Here is a 19,405-nt window from a genome sequence, read left to right on the forward strand (position 1 = left end):
GTGTTGGCTGCAGCAGTAAGGCACAACAATAAGAATACTCTCTGTTTCTGGTTTCCCTTTCATTTTTTCTACTTCCACTAGTGCTCAGCCAGCAGTTAGCAAGTGTCCGCGGACAAGTCAGTGCCTTCCATGAAAACTACACAACAATCTGCTCTCAGACACTCTCACTTGCAAGATTTTTTTTATGCAGTACCACCTTTATGACCAATTTCCTTCAGCAACCACTCACTAACCAGTCAGGAAATACACTTTTTTTCTTAACAACTGGAGGTTGCCATGGGTCACCGACCGGCCTTTAGGCCTCTGTTCACTAAGGCCTCAGAAATGTGGGATAGCCATCTCACTTTGTGCTGCTGCTATGACCTTCCTGTGTTCTACGAGTATCAATGTAGACTGATAAGAAAAAAAAAACCAACAAAAAAAACAGAATAAACCCACACAATAGCTGGAGATAAAATATTCAAAATGTAATGTTTTGGATTCCACACCGAAAAAAAAAATAAAGTTGTGTCTGCAAAGCCTCGTTTGTATAAAATTTCCTTGAGCTATAATCAAGATTACGCCAAAGAAGAAGCGCATAGAAATAAACAGAAAAGCCTACCAATCAGGAATGGGCATCATCGCTCTGTCTAGGTACATCACACTTTATGTCATACCCAGATTTGTTTTATCTGCACAGTTTGGTTTGCAATAATTGTTAAAATGACAGTCTGTAGGCTGTGAACAGTTCCCAATTTAATGGTTGCAACACAATTTATACCCTTTTTTTTCCCCAATTACAATGAAAAACATTAGTGAAAGTAACAAGTCTCTAAGAGTGCAATGTGTGTGTGCGTGTGTGTCTGTGTGTCATTACAGAGATTCTCTGCTCTCTGAATTATAGACAGACAGATGTGCGCTGTCATGTGGAGCAGGATGAGTCGCACATTTCAGCTGGTAGTTTGAGTTCCTTTCAAAATGTGCAGCTTCTTGTGTTTCACAGTCCACTAAGAGTCACAGAAGCAGCTCTCTGTCATTTATGTGAAACTGCAGCACAAAATGACAACAACAACAAAAAACTCAATCATTTACTTTTTTTGGCAGGCGTATGACTCCTGTATCCTTCATTTGGGGTAAAAAACCAGAATAGTGCACATGCTCTGGTTTTACAGTTGCCAGATGCAGTTTTGGCTCTGGCTATTTTTTTTTTTTTTTAGCATTGTTTGCTAGCACAAGAAGACAGGTCACATAGCAGGCTTCTGTCTCTGCTCTGAATAAATCCATCCACGGTACACTTAAGAAAGATGTCACTGCAAAGTGGATCTGCATTGTTAGCACAGGAATATATTTCACAAATTTCAGATACCTCCTTAATCCTTGTCAAAGAGACATGTAGCTCAGTTTTTCTCTTTAATAAACCAAATAATAGCAGGCAAGCACTTTTTTCATTCTGTGGATGATTAAGCAGCTTGGGCTCCAGCTCCGACAGCCCAAACTCCTGTGAGTGTGGGACACCTTGGGGAACTTAGTGACATTTTTCTACAAAGCCACATGAAATCAAGAGCAATTCCTGCTACCCTTACAGCTACCTTTGAGGAGGAAAAAAAGATTATCCTTGTGCTTTGAGAGCCAGCAAAAATTTCTACTCTTCAAATCCATTTGCCAGTCAGTCAGAGTTTCTTTTCCAGCACCCTGTCAGATGCTTTCAGGGAAAGGGAGCTGTAATCGGTTTGAACAAACCCTTCAGACCTCATAATGCTATACTACCACCATTCACCCATACAGGGGAAGTGATCCTAAACATGGCTGACACCGAAGAGTCTTTTAAATCACAGCAAGCCAACGTTATCCAAACATTTTTTTCACTGATAGTAATGCGTTTTCTAGCTATTTCAGCAAACTGCAGAGGAATGCGATGGTGCCACATACATACATAATATAGTAGTAGCCAAAAACATAGGATAAATTAGATCCCCTCCTCTAAACACACTTTCTCACTGGCAGCAAGACTTTACCTACTATTGCCAGCCTTCAGTTAGCCATTTCCACAGCTAGAAGAAGGATAGTGAAGACAGATTTTAGTTGGACGCCCACTTCTGGTTAAAGATGAATGATTTGGACAAATGTGCATTTATTCTACTGGCCACTGCCATAACAACTTTGTTCTCTTCTAACGCAAAATTTAAGATAATGCTTGACTTTGTCATGGTGCTAGTGAACCTTGAGCTAAATGCTAACGTCAGTATGCTAACAAACGCATGTCAAAAAATATCAATGCTGTTATTTTGTTAATAATTCATACACTTAATTCTTTTATTATCAATATTTTAAATGTATATTTGATTTAATTTATCTATATTTTAATGATATATTATCAAATTTTAATAAGAATTTGAATATTGCAGTGATCAAGTGACAAAACCAGAGCAATGACCTGTGTTTAGGAATGCCGTTCAGTTAATGACTTCCAGTTAGCACTATATGGTTGTCCAGCCTGCAGTCTTATTGCTTTGGCACACTCAGTGCTCTCATAACATTGGTTTCTGCCAAAGCAGACAGCTGTTTCAGGTTAAAGCACTCAAACAGCTGGTGAACACAGGGTAGCATTTAGCTGCTAAATAAATCGTAAAAACAAAACAAAACAAAAAAAAAGGCCAGATAATATCAGATTTATATTTATATTTTGGGCAGACAGATCCCAAAATTAATGGAAATGTGGCTGTATTACTATTACTTCTTGATATTTAAATAGGCAAGCATAAACTATAATTTATGAGGTGATTAGGCCTACTGACCAATGTCAACATCGTCACAACTTATTTCTGCTGCCCTCAAGTGGTCAAAAAGAGGCAGGGCACAATCTGGACAGGTCAGTCTATAACAACTGAGCCTTAAATTACACATTTTGGCTAAGTGATAAAGTGACTGTGAAGAAAAATGTAAAAGTGTTGCATACAGAAATGCTTACTCATAACTGTATAGAAAGCTGTTTCCTTGAAAATGAAAAGTTAAAAACACCATCAAACTTACTTAAATTGTTCAGAGTAGAAAATACAACAAGCACCAATTTCAGTAGCTTTTTATAGTTTACTTTGTATAGCATTTCATAGCAATCATTTCAGCTTGTGTTGGATATTTTAGATTAGGCCAAAACGACGGACTGATCTAACAGATAACTACTGGGATAACTGTATAAAAAGAAAAAACAAAACATCCCAGTGTTAATACGATGCATTTGGTCTGTTATTTCAATAACCCTCATATCAGATGCTTCATCTTTTCAGACTTTGTGCCTCAGCGCTCAGTTCTAAACACCGTCTGAAAAACAAACATCCTCCCCCGAAGTCCTTCCTGGGGAAAAATGTCACTAATGAGGCACTGTGGGGTTTTGGAAAACACCATTCTTGATGTTGGATGTTACATTAGAGGGAACTACTCCGTAATTGAATTGTGGATCTAGAACATTAAGGAGCATTTAGTTTACAGATGCCATGAATAGGTCAATACAAAAAGGTTATGGGAAGAAACTACCATCGTGACTATTGCCACGTTTGTTTTTTACACTCACACACACACAAAAACAAACCAATCTAGTGGCTATTACTTTTTTAATAATATTAAATCATCAGACACACCCACTTGAAGCTGAGCATTGATCCACGACGTGTGTCTGAAGGTGGCCTTCTGTCTCGGTGTGATCGCAAGCATAAATTCAAGATGTAAAGAGAGCAACAACAACGAGAGATGTGACCCACAGAAGCTCCAAGCCCATATGCTGGTGTGGAACAGACACCAGGTTATTGAATTCATGTGCACACTGGGAAGATACAGTAGATACATGCACACCAACACACTGATAAACAAGCACAAGGAATGAGTTCAGTTTGTGACCTTTTTCAAAATGTCATCGAAACTAATTCTGACAAGACAAGCTAATGGGAGATGTACAGTGAGGGATAGTTGACAGCTTCATATGCAAAAATCAAACCCTTAGTTCTACAGGGAACATCATTTTGCCACAAAAATATCAATAAAATCCATTACACTTATAATGCACGTACCGATAAAGTTGCTCACATTGCTCCTAGATTTCTGGAGCATTAGATGCTGTGTGGGCACTACGCGCCCGAATGACGATTAAATCATCATATCAGGACATGGAGTCTGAAACACAGAAAGCATGCTCATCTCTGTCTGTTTAATTTGACCTAATGTATGTGCGGATTGACTCATATTCAGTGAAGTGGGTGTAGGAGGTGGTGTCAGGTGGGGAAATTATTTGATTTTCACAAGCTTTTTCCATTTACGTAGCAGGGAGCTCCCTCACTGTGTATGCTGTTTGGTAGCTGGGTTTGCTGCACATTAATGGAGATGCAGACAAGCACCTCTGTTTTACCTTTTACAGCCTAAAAAGAGATAATGTGTGTAAATAAGCTATGACCAGGAGTCCCACATAGTTGCATTTTACTTAAATGAACAAAAGTTTTCTCAATCTGAACCTTCAGGTAACGGTTAGGAAAATCAAATAGTTTTTGATGTGTGTAAGTTATGATATTTATTGATTTGCCTCCTTTCAAAAGCCCAAAAAATAGAAATAAATTGCATATTGGAGTAGCAGAGGTTTAAGGCTTGGCATGGGATTAAATAACAAAAATAAAAATACATACAAGCTTAAAATATTACCAACAAGGTATAAAATTGTGTGGTTTTTTTTCCTTTTGCATTGCAAATTAATGCAAAGGAATAAGGAGGAAATGTGCGCTCGGAACATTTGCTTCTCTTTGGATAGCGGCTTGAAATAGAAGTGCGGATAGAAGTCGTGAGCATATTATGGGGTTAAAATAGCACCTGGTATTTAGAGACTTCATAAACACGAGGCCACGGTAGCACTACAGATGGATGCATACGCACATGATATCATGAGGAACTGATTGGGTCTGTCAGCCCTGTGAAATAATCACAACTACAGTAAAAAGACAGTGGGCTAAAGTTTAAAGCTGCATCGACTGCCTTCAGTCTGTGCCAGTATAGAAGAAGCTATGTGTGACTAATAGGACATGAGAGCCTTTATGAAAACCACCTCCGTGTGTCCTGACACTGAAATGTCAGCACAGCAGATTCATAAGTGTTCTTAATGACTCTACAGGGGCTTCTTCAACCTTAAACACTGCTGCCTGTGGGCTTATATTATCACTCTGTCATATTTCTTAGCCACAGTTCTTTATTTGAAAACTTCCATCCATCACTCACTCATCAGCTTTGAGTGCTTTTAATTTAGCCCAGACTTTCTCATGAAAGACGGCACAATGGTCCATGGTCTTGAAATTGCATGTCTGTCTTCAGCCTCCAATAGTTATCAGTACTATTAGCCCGACATTCAGTCATTACTAGTTCAAGTTATTTAATAAGAAGGCTGACGCAAAGTATTAGGGATTCCTTTAGTATTATGCAGCATGGCCAGTTTGCGCGTCATTCACTCAAACAAAAATAATGATACAAATAGTCTCAGTTTCAAGTTTCGAGCTCTCTGGGACTCTTAGCTTCCTAACGCATGTGAATACAATTACATCAGCATGATTATCGGAGCAAGCGTCCACCTCAGTGACAGATGATACCCACGGGTCTTCAAGGTGCCCTCCCCAGAGCTGTTGATCAGACACAGATGGGAAGCAATCACAAGAGCAGGATTCAATTATTATCCCCACCAGCTCTAAAATGAAAATTAATTATTTACATGAAATATATTAAATAATTATCGCTGAGGATAATTTAACACAAGCATTTGGACTTTTTTTTAGAAGCTCTTCTCTACCAAGTTACTTTTAGTTGCAGAGTGTTGGCAAATACTATACGAAAACAGTACATTAAAATATGCTTCCCACTAAAAGAAGATATGTAAAACCAAGGCAAAGGTTAAATAAAAGTCATATTTGCACTAAACTTGCACATTATTTCAAACAATATTTGAAAAGGACATGAGGTCATCTTAACTCGCAGCACAAAGGCTAAAACGTCTGGAGCTGATTTTTTTTTTTTTTTTAATATTTGCAAATTTTCTGTGTTGTAATGAAACCAAAAAGTCTAATTTTTATAGTTTCACAGATTTTAAAAGTTCATTTGACATTTTTACTGGCATTGCAATGTCTAAGAAAACCACATGAGGGCGCTATACCCTTTCTTTAAAAACAAAAAGGCCCCAAAGCTGTAGATTTACTCAAACCCAGAAAAACATTAAAACACATTCACTGTGAGAAAATGCTGAGAGATTAATTGCTTATTAACTTATGCAACAGTTTGTCAGCTTTTCAGTTGACTCAGTCAGTAGCATTTAAGCTCGAGGCTGTCCACAACAACATGAGGGGTTTCTCTCATGAATGAAGGAGTGGCAGTCTCTGTAAACGAGCAGGGCACTGTTCCCTTAATTAAAAAGCAGTGGTTTGCTCGGTGACAGAGCCGAAGACTGAGCCTGGGGGCAAACGCAGACAAAGTGACACACTCTGAACTCTTGCTGGAGCTTTGTGCGTTTTGGAAGCTTACAAAAAGATGTGCATGCATTTTCTCCATCAAAACCACAGCGGGCAGTCTTTCCTGCTCAGATAATTAATCACAGTTGGGTGACAGGGAAGTGACATTTAGCAGCAGCTTAGATGTGTAGAATGAACGAGCAGCGGATGCCTTTTTTGTTAAGATAGTCGTAATTTGCTGCTCTGCTTGCTCACTGCATTGTTCTGAGCTCTGTCATGCCATGCAGAAATATTATGATGATGATATCTGACATTCTTGAGAGGATTTAAGAGCACTGCGGGAAATAGAACTGCAGAGCGATCCTTGTCACCGGGACGTTCTGATATGCGTTTCCGATGTATGGCCTACATATCTAGACAACACTTTCTGTCTATGAGAGCTATAGCACCTCCAAGATGCTCCAGTTGGGAGGAGGATCCACAGGCACACATCTGTCACAACATTATTCATACAGTTTAAAAGTGTCCAGCACATTCACTTTGTTGTTACTCTTCTTCTCCCTAGCTTGGGCCCGTGAGAGTTTGCACACGTTGTGACGTGTCAGCGCCGTGGCTGGTGTTTAAAGTTTGGAAAACAAAAGGTCCACTGTGTCTGTACCTGCGTTTCCCTGTCAAACAGCTGAAAATGAAGACAGTCTAAATATTGTTTTCACTTTGGTGCACTCACCTCGTAAGCCCCCTCCCCTTCTCCTTTCTTTCTCACCTCTTCAAGTTTAACACACAAACACACATCAGCCAGATGTGGAGGGAAAGCTAAGAACTGAAAAACATCACAGAGTGCTCGGCACAGGTGAATAAAAGTCTGAGATTTTTTTTTCCTGAACTGTTTTGCAACTTTTTTCCCAGTTCCTCCGAGACAGAGTAACTAAGTAAAACTTTCCAGAAAAGCTAAAAATACAGAGAGCCTCCCCTCCCTGTATTGATGCGGGATGCTTCTGTTCAAGCCCCTTGTTGTCACACTGCTCAAATTTAAACCTCATCACCACGCTTACAGACAACAAGCATCTCTGTAGAGCTCTGACTTTCACCTCATTTTGAATACACCCCTCTCATCACTTCCTGTCTGTCTGCCAAATTCTGTCTGTATGCTGTGTTCAAACTGCAGGGCCGCATTTAGACCAGTGGAATAAATGTGTTGTTTTTCCCCTTTCATTTGCTCTTTCTGCTTCTCTGAGACTTCTTTATTGGCTTCCTCATAACAAGCCATGTTCTTGTTTTCCATCAGTACAAGGCTGCAGTGGATGACGCCGGATGGGAAAAACTGTTTTGTAGTAGAATGCCGAAAACCCTCTGCCAGGCGGTTGCATCCTAATTGAAAGACCCTTATTGTGAGCAAGTAAAGTCACAATTGAATCCGCATGTTCTGGTCTGGTGCTGGTCCACAGCAAATCTGACTTTAATAGTTTAAAGACGACAGGGACACTGATGTCACAGCAGTGAAGTAAGGCTCCATGTATAAATCAGAGGCCCCAGTCACACTGACCTGGAGACCAGTTGGCAACTACCTGACAAATACAGCAGCTAGGGACAAAAAATTTGTATTAGTCACTATGAAATTGACTGCTAAAGCCCCAGTCATGCAGGCCAAGCGACTGGTCAGTGCTAACCACCAATCACTGGGGAAGAATGTGTTTGACCAACAGGTTGGCGAGTGGTTTCAGTAGGTTTCAGGAGTCACTGGGTAAAATTGGTGTCAAAGAACAAATAAAAAACAAACAAACAGAAAAACTGTGATTGCTTTGATCGCTAGGAAATTTCTGTGGTCAATCAAAGTAAAAGTTGCGCCTTTGAAAGCGTTCACCTCTTGCAACTATTTGACCCAACAACAGCCAGTAAAATCCAGCGACTAACCAGCAGGTTGGGAAATGCACATTTTTCCCGAGCTACCAAAGGTTCCTAGTGTGGGTCTCAGGCCTGTGCGATGGAGGCTTAAGCCTAATTATATAGATTACATTAAGAACAGAATTTACAAGCAGAGTCTGACATTTTGAGAAATATGCTTGTTTGTTGCTGAGATTTAGGTAAAAAGATTTATGCGACTCTTATTTATCTATATGGTGGCTACTTTAGCTTATCCTGGAAAAAGGGTTGTTCATTGTTTTGTAAAAGGTTGAATTCCTACATACATTGCTATAAATATCTCAATTTCACAGCTGTCCAGAAAACCTAGCAGGCTTTTTAGCTACTGATGGAAATGTTAGCTACAACAGGAGATACTGCTGTATGAGTAACAGAGGTGAGTGAGAGGTGAGCACATTTAAAAAACAGAAGTTGAAAGTCATAGTCAGAGATTTCAGCAACACTGTCCCTGTATTTACTAGGTATCAGATCAATAGCAAAATTTGCAGTATTGCACACCACTAGGTGACATTACTTAGTCATTTCACTTCCCACTTTTGTATTTGTGCTGGCAGCACACTTTAGAGATACAGCACAATGAAGTTAGTACTTAAATTAACAACCCCTGAATTTACAGTTGAACACAATTTAAGTTTATCTTGCCTCTCACACTTTAATCTATCGCAACAATGACGATCAGCACATGTTCTTTTGTACAGTACTGTACAATCACTGCCAGATGCATTATGAAAATACACTTGAGCTCGCTGCTACCTTTTCACTGATGTAGTTGGCTGTAAAACCTTTAATACGTACTGTAAACACTGGAACCTTTTCCCTGCAGTCTTTAAGTCATTCCAGCAGTACTGAAACAATCAACATCGTATCAAGACTGAAACTCGGCGAGCCCTGAAAGATATCGAAACGCATTTCTCATCACTTAGCACCACAAATGAAACAAACAGCTTTATAAAAGCCTCACTTCCCAACAGAAGTAAACGATATGTAGCTTATGATGATTTAGTATTACATGGCAGCTGCACAAGTAGAGAGAATACACACTGGAATAAAAAAAAAATCCTTTTCCTTCTTCCAGAAGTTGTAAAGAATGTATTAAGGTGTACTCCCATTGGAAAAAATAACCGTAGAAGTAAAGACTGGAAGAAATGTACCACATATTTTCTAAAAAGAAAATTATATGTTTAAACACATAACCAGTAACTGTTCTTCTTCTTAACGGTGCCTAAAATGAAAACAATAAAATATGGCAGCTTTGGCCCGCGTGGACTTAAAAGTTGTCGAAGCAATCAAATTGGTTTCTGATTTTTAGCAATTCTCGGCTAGAAATGACAATAAGCTAATTTGTCTAATGCTGAAAACCGGTGTCGAACCAGCAATAGTGAAGTGTGATACACAAAACTTTCATTTCACATTTTTTCACAGCTGAAATGCACCCCGGATTTAGAAAGACAGGTTTATGTTTTTAACTGAACTGTTGCAGGAACGAAGCCGATGCTAAAGCTGTTTTTAAGAGACTTGAACTTGTGTGTCCAGAAGAAAAGAAAGATAATAATTTTTTTGATAATTATAGCATTATCAAAAAAAAAAAGAAAAAAAGAAAATGAATCTTGCACCAGCCCTTTATGCACGCTTTCAGTTCTTCATCTGTTTGACACCATGCTGCTGAAGTCACCCACACTTAAGACGACCTCTGCTTGTTTGCCTCTCGCCTGGCTTCCACAATCAAAACCCTTCCCATGCAGGGAGTGTAAGCCCCATATTCTCATGCCTGATGATCAGATAGGAAATTTGTGCTGAGGTAAGATGTAAGACTTCCCTTACATGTCTCACTGAGTCACTGTGCCCTCCTCCAAGCCCAGTTTCAGTTAGCCTTTTGCAGAAGTTTGAAAAGTCTCACGCTACCTGCTGTGTGAATTACCGGCTTAAGTCCACTCTCAGTGTGCCTCAACAAGTCTCCCAGCTTATATCTGCATGCTCGCTGAATGCAAATAGCATCAAATTACATTGTGAGCAAACTTTTAGATGCTCACTGTGGCTTTATATTGAGAAATCCTTTTTGTTTCACTCCTGTTGCATCATACTACTCAAGAAACAGCAAATACAACGTGAAACGCAGAATCAAATGAAACTGTTGCACGGTTGCAAAACATTCATATGCCCATGAATGTTTTGAGGAGTATTGAGGATTATTATTCAAAAGTTCACTTCTCCAACTGAAATGTGAATACTGAATGAAAGAGTAGCAAATGAACTGATCTCTGCAGGTAGCGCTTAATCCTCGTCTGACGTTGAAAGTGTTAGACAGCCAGCAATGAAACGACAAGAACACCATCGAGATTTTTTCAAACACCCTGTAACACACACATATTGACCCCTATTACCCCAATACTTGTACCACTATCTGCTTGGTTTGCGTGTGTGTTCAGTGAGAAAAAAAAAGTCTTGGCAATTATACTTTGGTTTCCTCTGAGGGACACTCAACTGGATACACACCAGGGAAAAGACTAACACAAATAAAGTATGAGTGCTTATAGCATACATCCGGTGTTTTCTACTGGGTTTTTAAGATCAACTGGGGCTGTTGATGCACTCTGCTACTGTATCTTTTAACAGCTGCGTCTGTTTTCCCCCTGTGAACGTGCCTTTTAAATATCTATTCCATAAGCTCACATTCCAGCCTGGGAAAATATCCCACATTTCCTTCATGCTGTGCTTAACCACGTTTTCACATGTTGTACGAGTTTGAATTAGCCTCTGATTGAACCTACAGAAATTGTAACGATATGTGTAAATGACTGTCATCTAGATAGAAAAAAAAAAAAAGTTATATAGGAAAATATACAAAACGTCACATTTATTCCTGTTATTGTTCTACTGGGCATCCTCGGCACATACAGCATTAACAGTCTAATAATCCATGGTTGTTGCCTTTTTTTTAATGCTCTCTTTTGTTGCATTCAAGCCAAAATAAAGAAAAAAAATAAAATGGAAATCTGTATATTTAAAAAAGCTTAACAGTAAAAACGGATCATGAAGTAAAGCCCATAATGTTATGTAAAAACAGACAGACGAGGTACAGACCTCACTGTGATCCCTTAACAAATCCCCAGTAGAAGGCAAGCAAACAGTTAACCTCATGGTTTTGTTCCTTCTGCTGCCAAGTAAAGATTGCTTTCACCATTCTGTCCTCAGTAAAAACAGCAGTGATTAAATTGCTGTAATCTCATCCTACCTGGAATGACCTCGAAAAGAAATTTTCCCCCTTCGTCGCCGCTGCTTGGATGCTCTGTAACTTTGTTTCCACGTAAAAAAATGGCTCCCTGCGGAAAATAAAGAACAGAAGCAATTTTTAGACCACACAAAACAACATTTACTGCTTTTGGTTTATAAATGTTAGTTATTTTTTAGCAGGTAATGTTTTTTGACACAGTCCAGATGAATGCTCAAAGCTTTTTTTGTGAAATCTGTTGATCAGTATTAGTGCTTAATGATGATATCAGTTCACTTCCCCGCCCAGACTACACAAATTAGTCAGCTGTTCTAGTCATAGACTGTATATAAAGGATGGATGTAGTCACTATGACACACAGGCTGGCCATTAGAGGATCTGTATGTGTCTTTCTTCCTTTGAGAATGTGTTGAATTATCCCACTAAAAACCCCCAAAGCAAAACAACAACAACAACAACAACAACAACAAAGGGTTATTTGCCCTCCTAAACATGAAACAATCATTTTGAGTAAAATGCCGCTGAAAAATTTCAAGTTTATTCACTCAAATAATTAATCATAAAATATGCTTGGTGTAAACTAAATGTATACCAATCAATTAAATTTCATTTGACCAGATTACAAATGTAATGTTTTATAGTATATAAGTACCTGTGTGGTACTTTAATATACCCATTCACTTATTCAAAAGGTGAAAATCCAACACATTTACAGTAATTATTCCAGAGTTACAGATTTTAGTTTGCAGATGAAAATTGCATATAATATCATCTTAACTTCAGTGTAAATTTCATGTCTACAGCACATTTCAGATAGGTTTTAATGTTCTCTTCAGCTCTGCTGGGCATTTAAGGGCTCCTTGACTTTTTTCTGAACTAGCAGAAATGACTAATAATACATTTATTATTCAATTAAAATACCAGCAAAAACAGATTTCCACTGTAAACTATAAAGGGTTTTGGTTATTAGACTCTTGCAGTTTTACCATTTATATATAATTTCTTCTCATTTTTATTGTCATAGGTTATGTTGTGAGACGGCCCAAATGGAAGGAGGCAGGAAGCAAGCTCCCATAAGAAAAGGTTACTCGGAGACATGAAAGCAGACACAAAGTGCTTACTATAAACACCATGGCAGAGCACAGCTGAAGACTGAGCTGTTTAATCATAGACTGATTACAGATGGGAAACAGGAGAGAGAAACACAGGTGAGCACACTTAAAAAAAACAAAACAAGGACTGTCACAAGGTAGAGCTAACGCAAACCATAATGGAAAACCAGACTTCAAAGTCTAACAGGAAGTAACAAAAGGAGACTAATCCTAACCCAATCATCTGCATCTGACAACACAGAACTTTGGGGTGGTAGAGCAGGTCATCTGCTAATTGGAAGGTTGGTGGTTTGATCCCTGACACTCTGCATGCCAAATATCCTTGGGGAAGATACTAACCCTAAGTTGCTCTGTGTGTGAATGTTAAGCATAGAAAAAAAAAGTACTTGTGTGAATGTTGTATGTTGTATAAAGCACTATGAGTGTTTCAGTGGAGTAGAAAAACGCTTTATAAGAACTGGTCCATTTACCATAATTAGGAAACACAAAGGAACAAGGCATAAACTCCGAACAAGCCAGAGGGAGGAACTGAGAAGGAAACACTGAAGCAACTTAGCACAGATAACTTTTACAAAGTGGAAGTTGCAGCTAAATTGGGACAGAAGTATTAAAACTAAGACTAGAAGGGAAAAAGTATATCAATATAAAACAGGGAAGAAACATGACTTGAACTGCAAAGAGGAAACTGAATGTGAAAATACTAACATGGGTAAACTAACTTAAATTACGCCACCTGGCTAATATGTGTTGGTCCCCCTTTTGCTGCCAAAACAGCCCTGACCCATCGAGGAATCAACTCCAGTATCTGGCACCACGATGTTTCAGACAGATCCTTTGTCCTGCAAGTTTTAACTTTTTGGCAGGGCACGCTATCCTGCTGAAAGAGGCCACAGCCATCAAGGAATACAGTCTCCAATGAAATGGTGCCCATGGTGTGAAACCATGATTAGGTAGGTGGTACGTGTCAAAGTGACATCCACATGGATGACAGGATCCCAGCATAACAGTCCCCAAAGCATCACACTGCCTCCATCGGCTTTCTTCCCATAGCACATCCTGGTGCTAGGTGTTCCCCGGCTAAAAGAGGCACCTGACCGTCCACATGATGTGAAACAAACGTGAGTCACCAAACCAGGCCATCTTCTTCCATTGCTCTTTGGTGCCCATTGTTAGTGCATATGGCAGTAAACAGAAGTCAGCATGAGCACCCTGACAGGTCTTTGGCTTTGTAGCCACATACACAACAAACTGTGTATGGTGCACTGTGTATTCTGACGCCTTTCCATCAGAACCAGCACGACCTGTTTCAGCTATTTGAGCTACAGTAACTCATCTGCTGGATCAGACCACACATGCTAGCCTCTGCTCCCCCTGTGGATCATTGAGCCTTGACCACCTATGACCGTATCGCTGGTTCACAACTGTTCCTTCCTTGGACAACTTTTGATCCACTACAGATTGGGAACACCCTGCGAGAGCTCAGATTTGGTGATGCTCTGACCCAGTTCTCTAGCTATCATGATTTGGCCCTTGTCAGACACTCAAATCCTTATCCTTGCCCTTTTCCCCTGCTTCTAACACATCAATTCTAAGGACAAAATGTTCACTCGGTCCTTAATATTTACCATCTGCTAACATGTCCTATGACAAAGAGATAATCAGTGTTATTCAATTCATCTGTCAGTTGTCAGAATGGTATGCCTGATCAGTGTAACAAGACACATAATGCATCTCTCAGGTCCTGTGTCAGGTCTTTGCTGATTTTGCTTTCCTATTTCTTAAGGACATGACTTTCAGACACTGTTCATCTGCTGCAGATAGTTTTTAAAGCCTAACACTTCGTTTTTCCTCTACTTGTTCAATTTCCTAAAATTTATAATGACACCATGCTGATATATTACAGGTTTTCAGATAATAGTGTTTTAAAAATCACTTTCTCGGTGCAGATAAACTGTTTCATGCCTGTCAAATTGTGTTATATTTGGCATTTTTTTGTAGATTCACCTAAAGAAATTGAAACAAAGTATGTGTTTTTGCAACAGACTGTTTATCACAAAGTGCCTAAAGGCAGAATTTACTTTGCTTCTTTGTCACGTTGACTGTTATGTGTAGACACAACACTGGTGAATCTCTTGAATTAGGTGGCAGTTTTATGCTTGTATGATTCATAGGTCAGTGTTAAATATTTCAACAAGAGAACATCTGGTGAACTATTGCTCAAGACCGCTTAAAAAAAAAAAAGAAAAGAAAAAAAAAGTCTGATTTCCTGGCAGCAAAATGTAAAGAAAAAAGGCGTGGCTCAAGACCTTTGCAGAGTACTATATAAGAACTCAACAAATAACAAACACCAGCAGTAAGAGATTTCAGAAGAGGCAAATAAATAAATATATAACTCAACCAGAAAACCTAAGAACAATGAAAACCAACAGAACCCACTAAGTAGTAAAGAAATCCAAAAACTCAAAACTCTGGATCCAAGCCCCAGGACCATGACACTGGCTTCACAAATGATACTGCACCATAAATTCATGCAGTTTAGTAAACTTACCAACTAGCAGCCAGGTGCTTACATAAGTTATTTCTTACAGAATGACAGACTAGTGCCAGTAATTATTATGTGGTTGAATATTCTTTTCAGATTACCTCGTCCTTTCCAACTGATTCAGTGACTTCTTGTGTTCATTAACAAGTTGGACATCAATGGCACAGTGCAGCATCTGACAGTCATTAAAGTGACCCCTTTGTGGGTTAATGCTAACGCAGACAAGATGTGCAGAAGTGACAACGTCAGTACTCAGGACTTGTGCACATTAACATGATCAGAGAGAGAGTCAGTTTCCTTCCTGCTCGCAGAGAGAAAAGGGGACTTTTTAATGAGCCATAACTGTGACAATCAGGAAGTTGAAACCCTACCTGAGGCCCCAGATGAAGCGCTTTGAAGGAGGCTATAAAGATGTTCAAAAGAGAGGGAAATAAAGGAATGGACTCGACTGATGTGGCTGTCAGCAAGACAATATGACTAGCTTCAATATATCAGGATTAAAAGGTTTTTCAAGAGGTTCCTTTCGTAAACATTGTTTTAGTTTGAGGGAAATGAGAGACGATTTAGATAAACAGTGTGCATTTGAGGAGAGATTTTTTTTTATAAAAATGCGTGTCACATTTAAAAAAAACCCAGAAAAAAAGACAAGGGCCTGTTAAGCCTTTCTATAACGTAAAACCACAACACCACAGATACTCCTCTCCTCCATTTTAAGCCGCAGCCACACTTTCCATGCATCCTCCCTGGTGGCCTGTTGTTTGCTGCAGACAAACCCAACCGCAGGCAGAGTAATATTTACCCAGCAAAGAGCACGTTTGCCAGGCCCAACCCAGCGCGAGACAAAAACCCAACCTATTTCGGGGTGTTTTGTGCATTTTTACATTGTTGTTAAGTGGAATGAGGTCACTTTTGGAATCGGTGCAATGACACAAAACCAGTTATCTTTTATTCCCAAACAAAAAGCCACGCACACACATATGGGACAAAAGTGACTCCGAGAAATCCATATGAGCAAAGCAACAGCAGGAGGCTCAGGCTTGTAAGCAGCAGCCCAGCCTCCAGGAGGCTTTTTCTGAGGCTGCGTCCAACAGTGTCCTCCAACTGAAATCTAATTTCATGTGTTTTCTGAGACTGCAAGCAAATACAAGAACACTGACTGCAGCTTTTTTTTCCATTTAATGGAAGAGAGTACAGAAATTTCAGTTGGTCCTGCTGGTCAGATCAGCCTGTAAAAACTGCAGCTATTACCTTCCACATGTGACATTGATTTGTTGGTCATAAACCCAACAGCTTACTCCTGCTGATGTGCCATGTTTGTTTTTATTGAGGGTATAGGGTGAATGTCCTCTCTGTGCCCCTTACCATTGGCTGTCTCAGTAATTACCTCTGGCTTCTTCAGTAAATTAAAAGGAACGAGCAAATATCTGTGACTTTACCAGCTTAATAATCACCACACAAGTGCTATCATAGTACCAGTCTTTTAGGCTTCGTACTAGGTAAGGTGCAGTGAGATTTCTTTTTCTGAAAACAGCTACATTGTCTCAATTTTTAATGGCATGGATTCAACAAGGTGCAACAATGTGGTCTTCTGCTTCCCGATTCAGTGCCTTCTCAGAGATGCTCTCCTGCATACCTCTTCAGTAGTCGGGCCATTCTCCTCCAACCTCTAGCACCAGTAAGGCATTTTCACCCAGAGAACTGCTGCTTACTGGACATTTTCTCTGTTTTGAACCATTCTCTGTAAATCCTAAAGATTGTTGTGCTGGAAAATCCCAGTAGATCACCAGTTTCTGAAATATGCAAAGCCTTCTGTACATATAAACCTGCTCACATCACCAACAACACCACCATGTTCAGAGTACCTTAAATTACCCATTCTAATGCCCAGTTTGAACTTCACCAGGTCGTCTTGACCACATCTACATAGCTAAATGCAATGACATAGTTTAATTTGTTATAATTAAGTGTCAGATGAGGGTATGATATAAAAGCTTTGAGAGTGAAATAAAATAGGAAAAAAATAATATTTCAAACGTAATATAAACAAAATATTTAAAATCTAAATACTACTACTGATAATAATATCAATACTACTAATAATAAAATATTGAAATACTTTCTCAGAATCACTGCATAACACGAAGGAATCATTCAAAGCTGGTGAGAAGAATCAACTGCTTCAGATAAAAGCTTAAGAGTGAAGTCAAGCTGCCATCTGTTGTTGGTGCAACAGGTAATTCATTATTTGGCTTGTTGTTCAACTGACTTTGTAGACAATAATTAGTGTTCTCCAGCCTGGCTAACCTTTTACAGCAAATCAAACTCAGCTGGAGCTTAGCTGGAGACCTACAACGGGTCTGCCTTTCTAGAGTACCATATGTATCCATTAATTTGACCATGTATGTATTTATTCTTCACCATTTCTGGTTCTAGTTTTTTTAAGGGGCAAAGAGTTACTAATGTTTTTCTTGCTGCAAGGTTCAATAATGCAATAAATGTCACTATTCCACTGTTACACAACAGGTATTTCTTGCACTGTCCCACATTCAAAAGCAACTATATAATAAAAACCACCAACTGTGACTGCATAACCCTCATAAATATTAATATGCCAGTTAACTAGAGGGAAATGGGAAACTTCTTCATTAATTTTTATTTACTTGTCAAATTAACGTTGGGTGAGTAATATGAGAAATTAGACAGGATAAATGATAGACTGAAATTACCACAGGGAACCTAAATTGGTGAATTACAAAGCAAGGGCGATTTAATTTAATTTACTCTATGAGCTGCCTGGTTAAAAAACAACCGTATGTTAGATGCAATGCATCCGATTGCTGGAAAAGTTACCCACGGATTTTAAGCTATTATCTTTAATAATAGTATAAAATTAGTCTGAAAATGTATAAACACTGTAGTTTTTGCTAGAACTGAGATATCAATCACAGGTTTTAATAAAGTATAGAACGGAGCTATAGGGGTGGAAAATATGGACGAGCAGGGACAGTAGTATGTCTGCTTACCACAAGCTCAGGGCCATTTAAAAACACGTCATGCCACTAACAGTAAATTCCCACAAAGGCATACACTACGCCCTACCATTTAATTTTAAGAATACCTGTCACTGCTGTTGCTGCTGAATACCTTTTATCATATCCATAGAGCTTACAACACATAACCAAAGTTAGATAGAGTAAAGTATTTTCTGCCTAAAGTAACAATACTTTTAGGAAAAGCAGTAACTGCAAATTACATTATCATCACTTCCAGGGAACATAAGGAAATACTAAAAAGCAAACAGTACACACAAGTTACATTTTACGGGTGTACTCCATCAACTATGGTAAAACTATGGTAAAATAAAGTAAAGTAAAAGAAATACTTTTTATAGGCTACATACACAGTTCTCCTTGCACAAGATCATATCTAATAACTGTTTGCATCACAAAATCATTTCCAGGATCCACAAAACAACTCTAACAACTGTTTTCCTCCACAGTGTAGGCTGTCTGTCAGTGACATTACTTAACTTCATTAAAGCAGCAATTTCATTATGTAACCCTATTAAAGTCAGACAACATCATTAGTTTATGCGTTTATCTTTTGCAAAGACCTAAAAATATGCCCACATTGCAAGAACATGCTGCTGAAGTCAAACTTGTCCTCCATCTTCATAAGCTGAAGAAAAATCACAAGAAGTTGGCAAAGGAGCCTCTTCGTATCGTTAATTGCAGTTCATTTACAAAAAGACTGACTTCAAAGCAAGCATTAACAACATTTATGACAGCTTGTATTAAGTTACAGGGTCTAATTTAAGGTAATTAGTCATACACCTGTCTTTGCATCATGTTGCTAAAACAAGCCAAGGCATTAGAATGAGATAATGCACAATAATACCAGCGAATAATAGGACAAAGACTGTATCTTATATTTCATTTACATGTTGCCACTGAAGTCTATTTCAGTCCATTCAGGTCTGCCTTAACATCCTGTATCTATACCTTTAACACTAGAACACAGGTGCAGGAGATATTTGGCTTGCAAAGTCTACAAACCACAAAGGCAGAAGGTATTTTCCTGTTCAACCATTTTCCTGTGAAATTACTTTGCAGCTATAGCCCTCAATATAGTCCTTGTACTGCAGCGCATTATATATTCC

General features: G+C 38.9%; 1 protein-coding gene across 2 annotated transcripts in view; it reads right to left on the reverse strand.

Annotated features, from left to right (window-relative positions):
• The window catches only part of arhgap24 (Rho GTPase activating protein 24), an 82,352-nt gene that overhangs the window by 42,163 nt on the left and 20,784 nt on the right, over positions 1-19,405 (reverse strand). For both annotated transcript variants that reach the window (XM_040053420.1, XM_040053424.1), the window contains exon 3: positions 11,596-11,683. In XM_040053420.1, coding sequence (XP_039909354.1) covers positions 11,596-11,683 — 88 coding nt within the window. The remainder of the gene's footprint in view (positions 1-11,595; positions 11,684-19,405) is intronic.

Source organism: Simochromis diagramma, unplaced genomic scaffold (assembly GCF_900408965.1).
Source record: "Simochromis diagramma unplaced genomic scaffold, fSimDia1.1 OVJJ01000596.1, whole genome shotgun sequence".
NCBI classification, from domain to species: Eukaryota; Metazoa; Chordata; class Actinopteri; order Cichliformes; family Cichlidae; genus Simochromis; species Simochromis diagramma.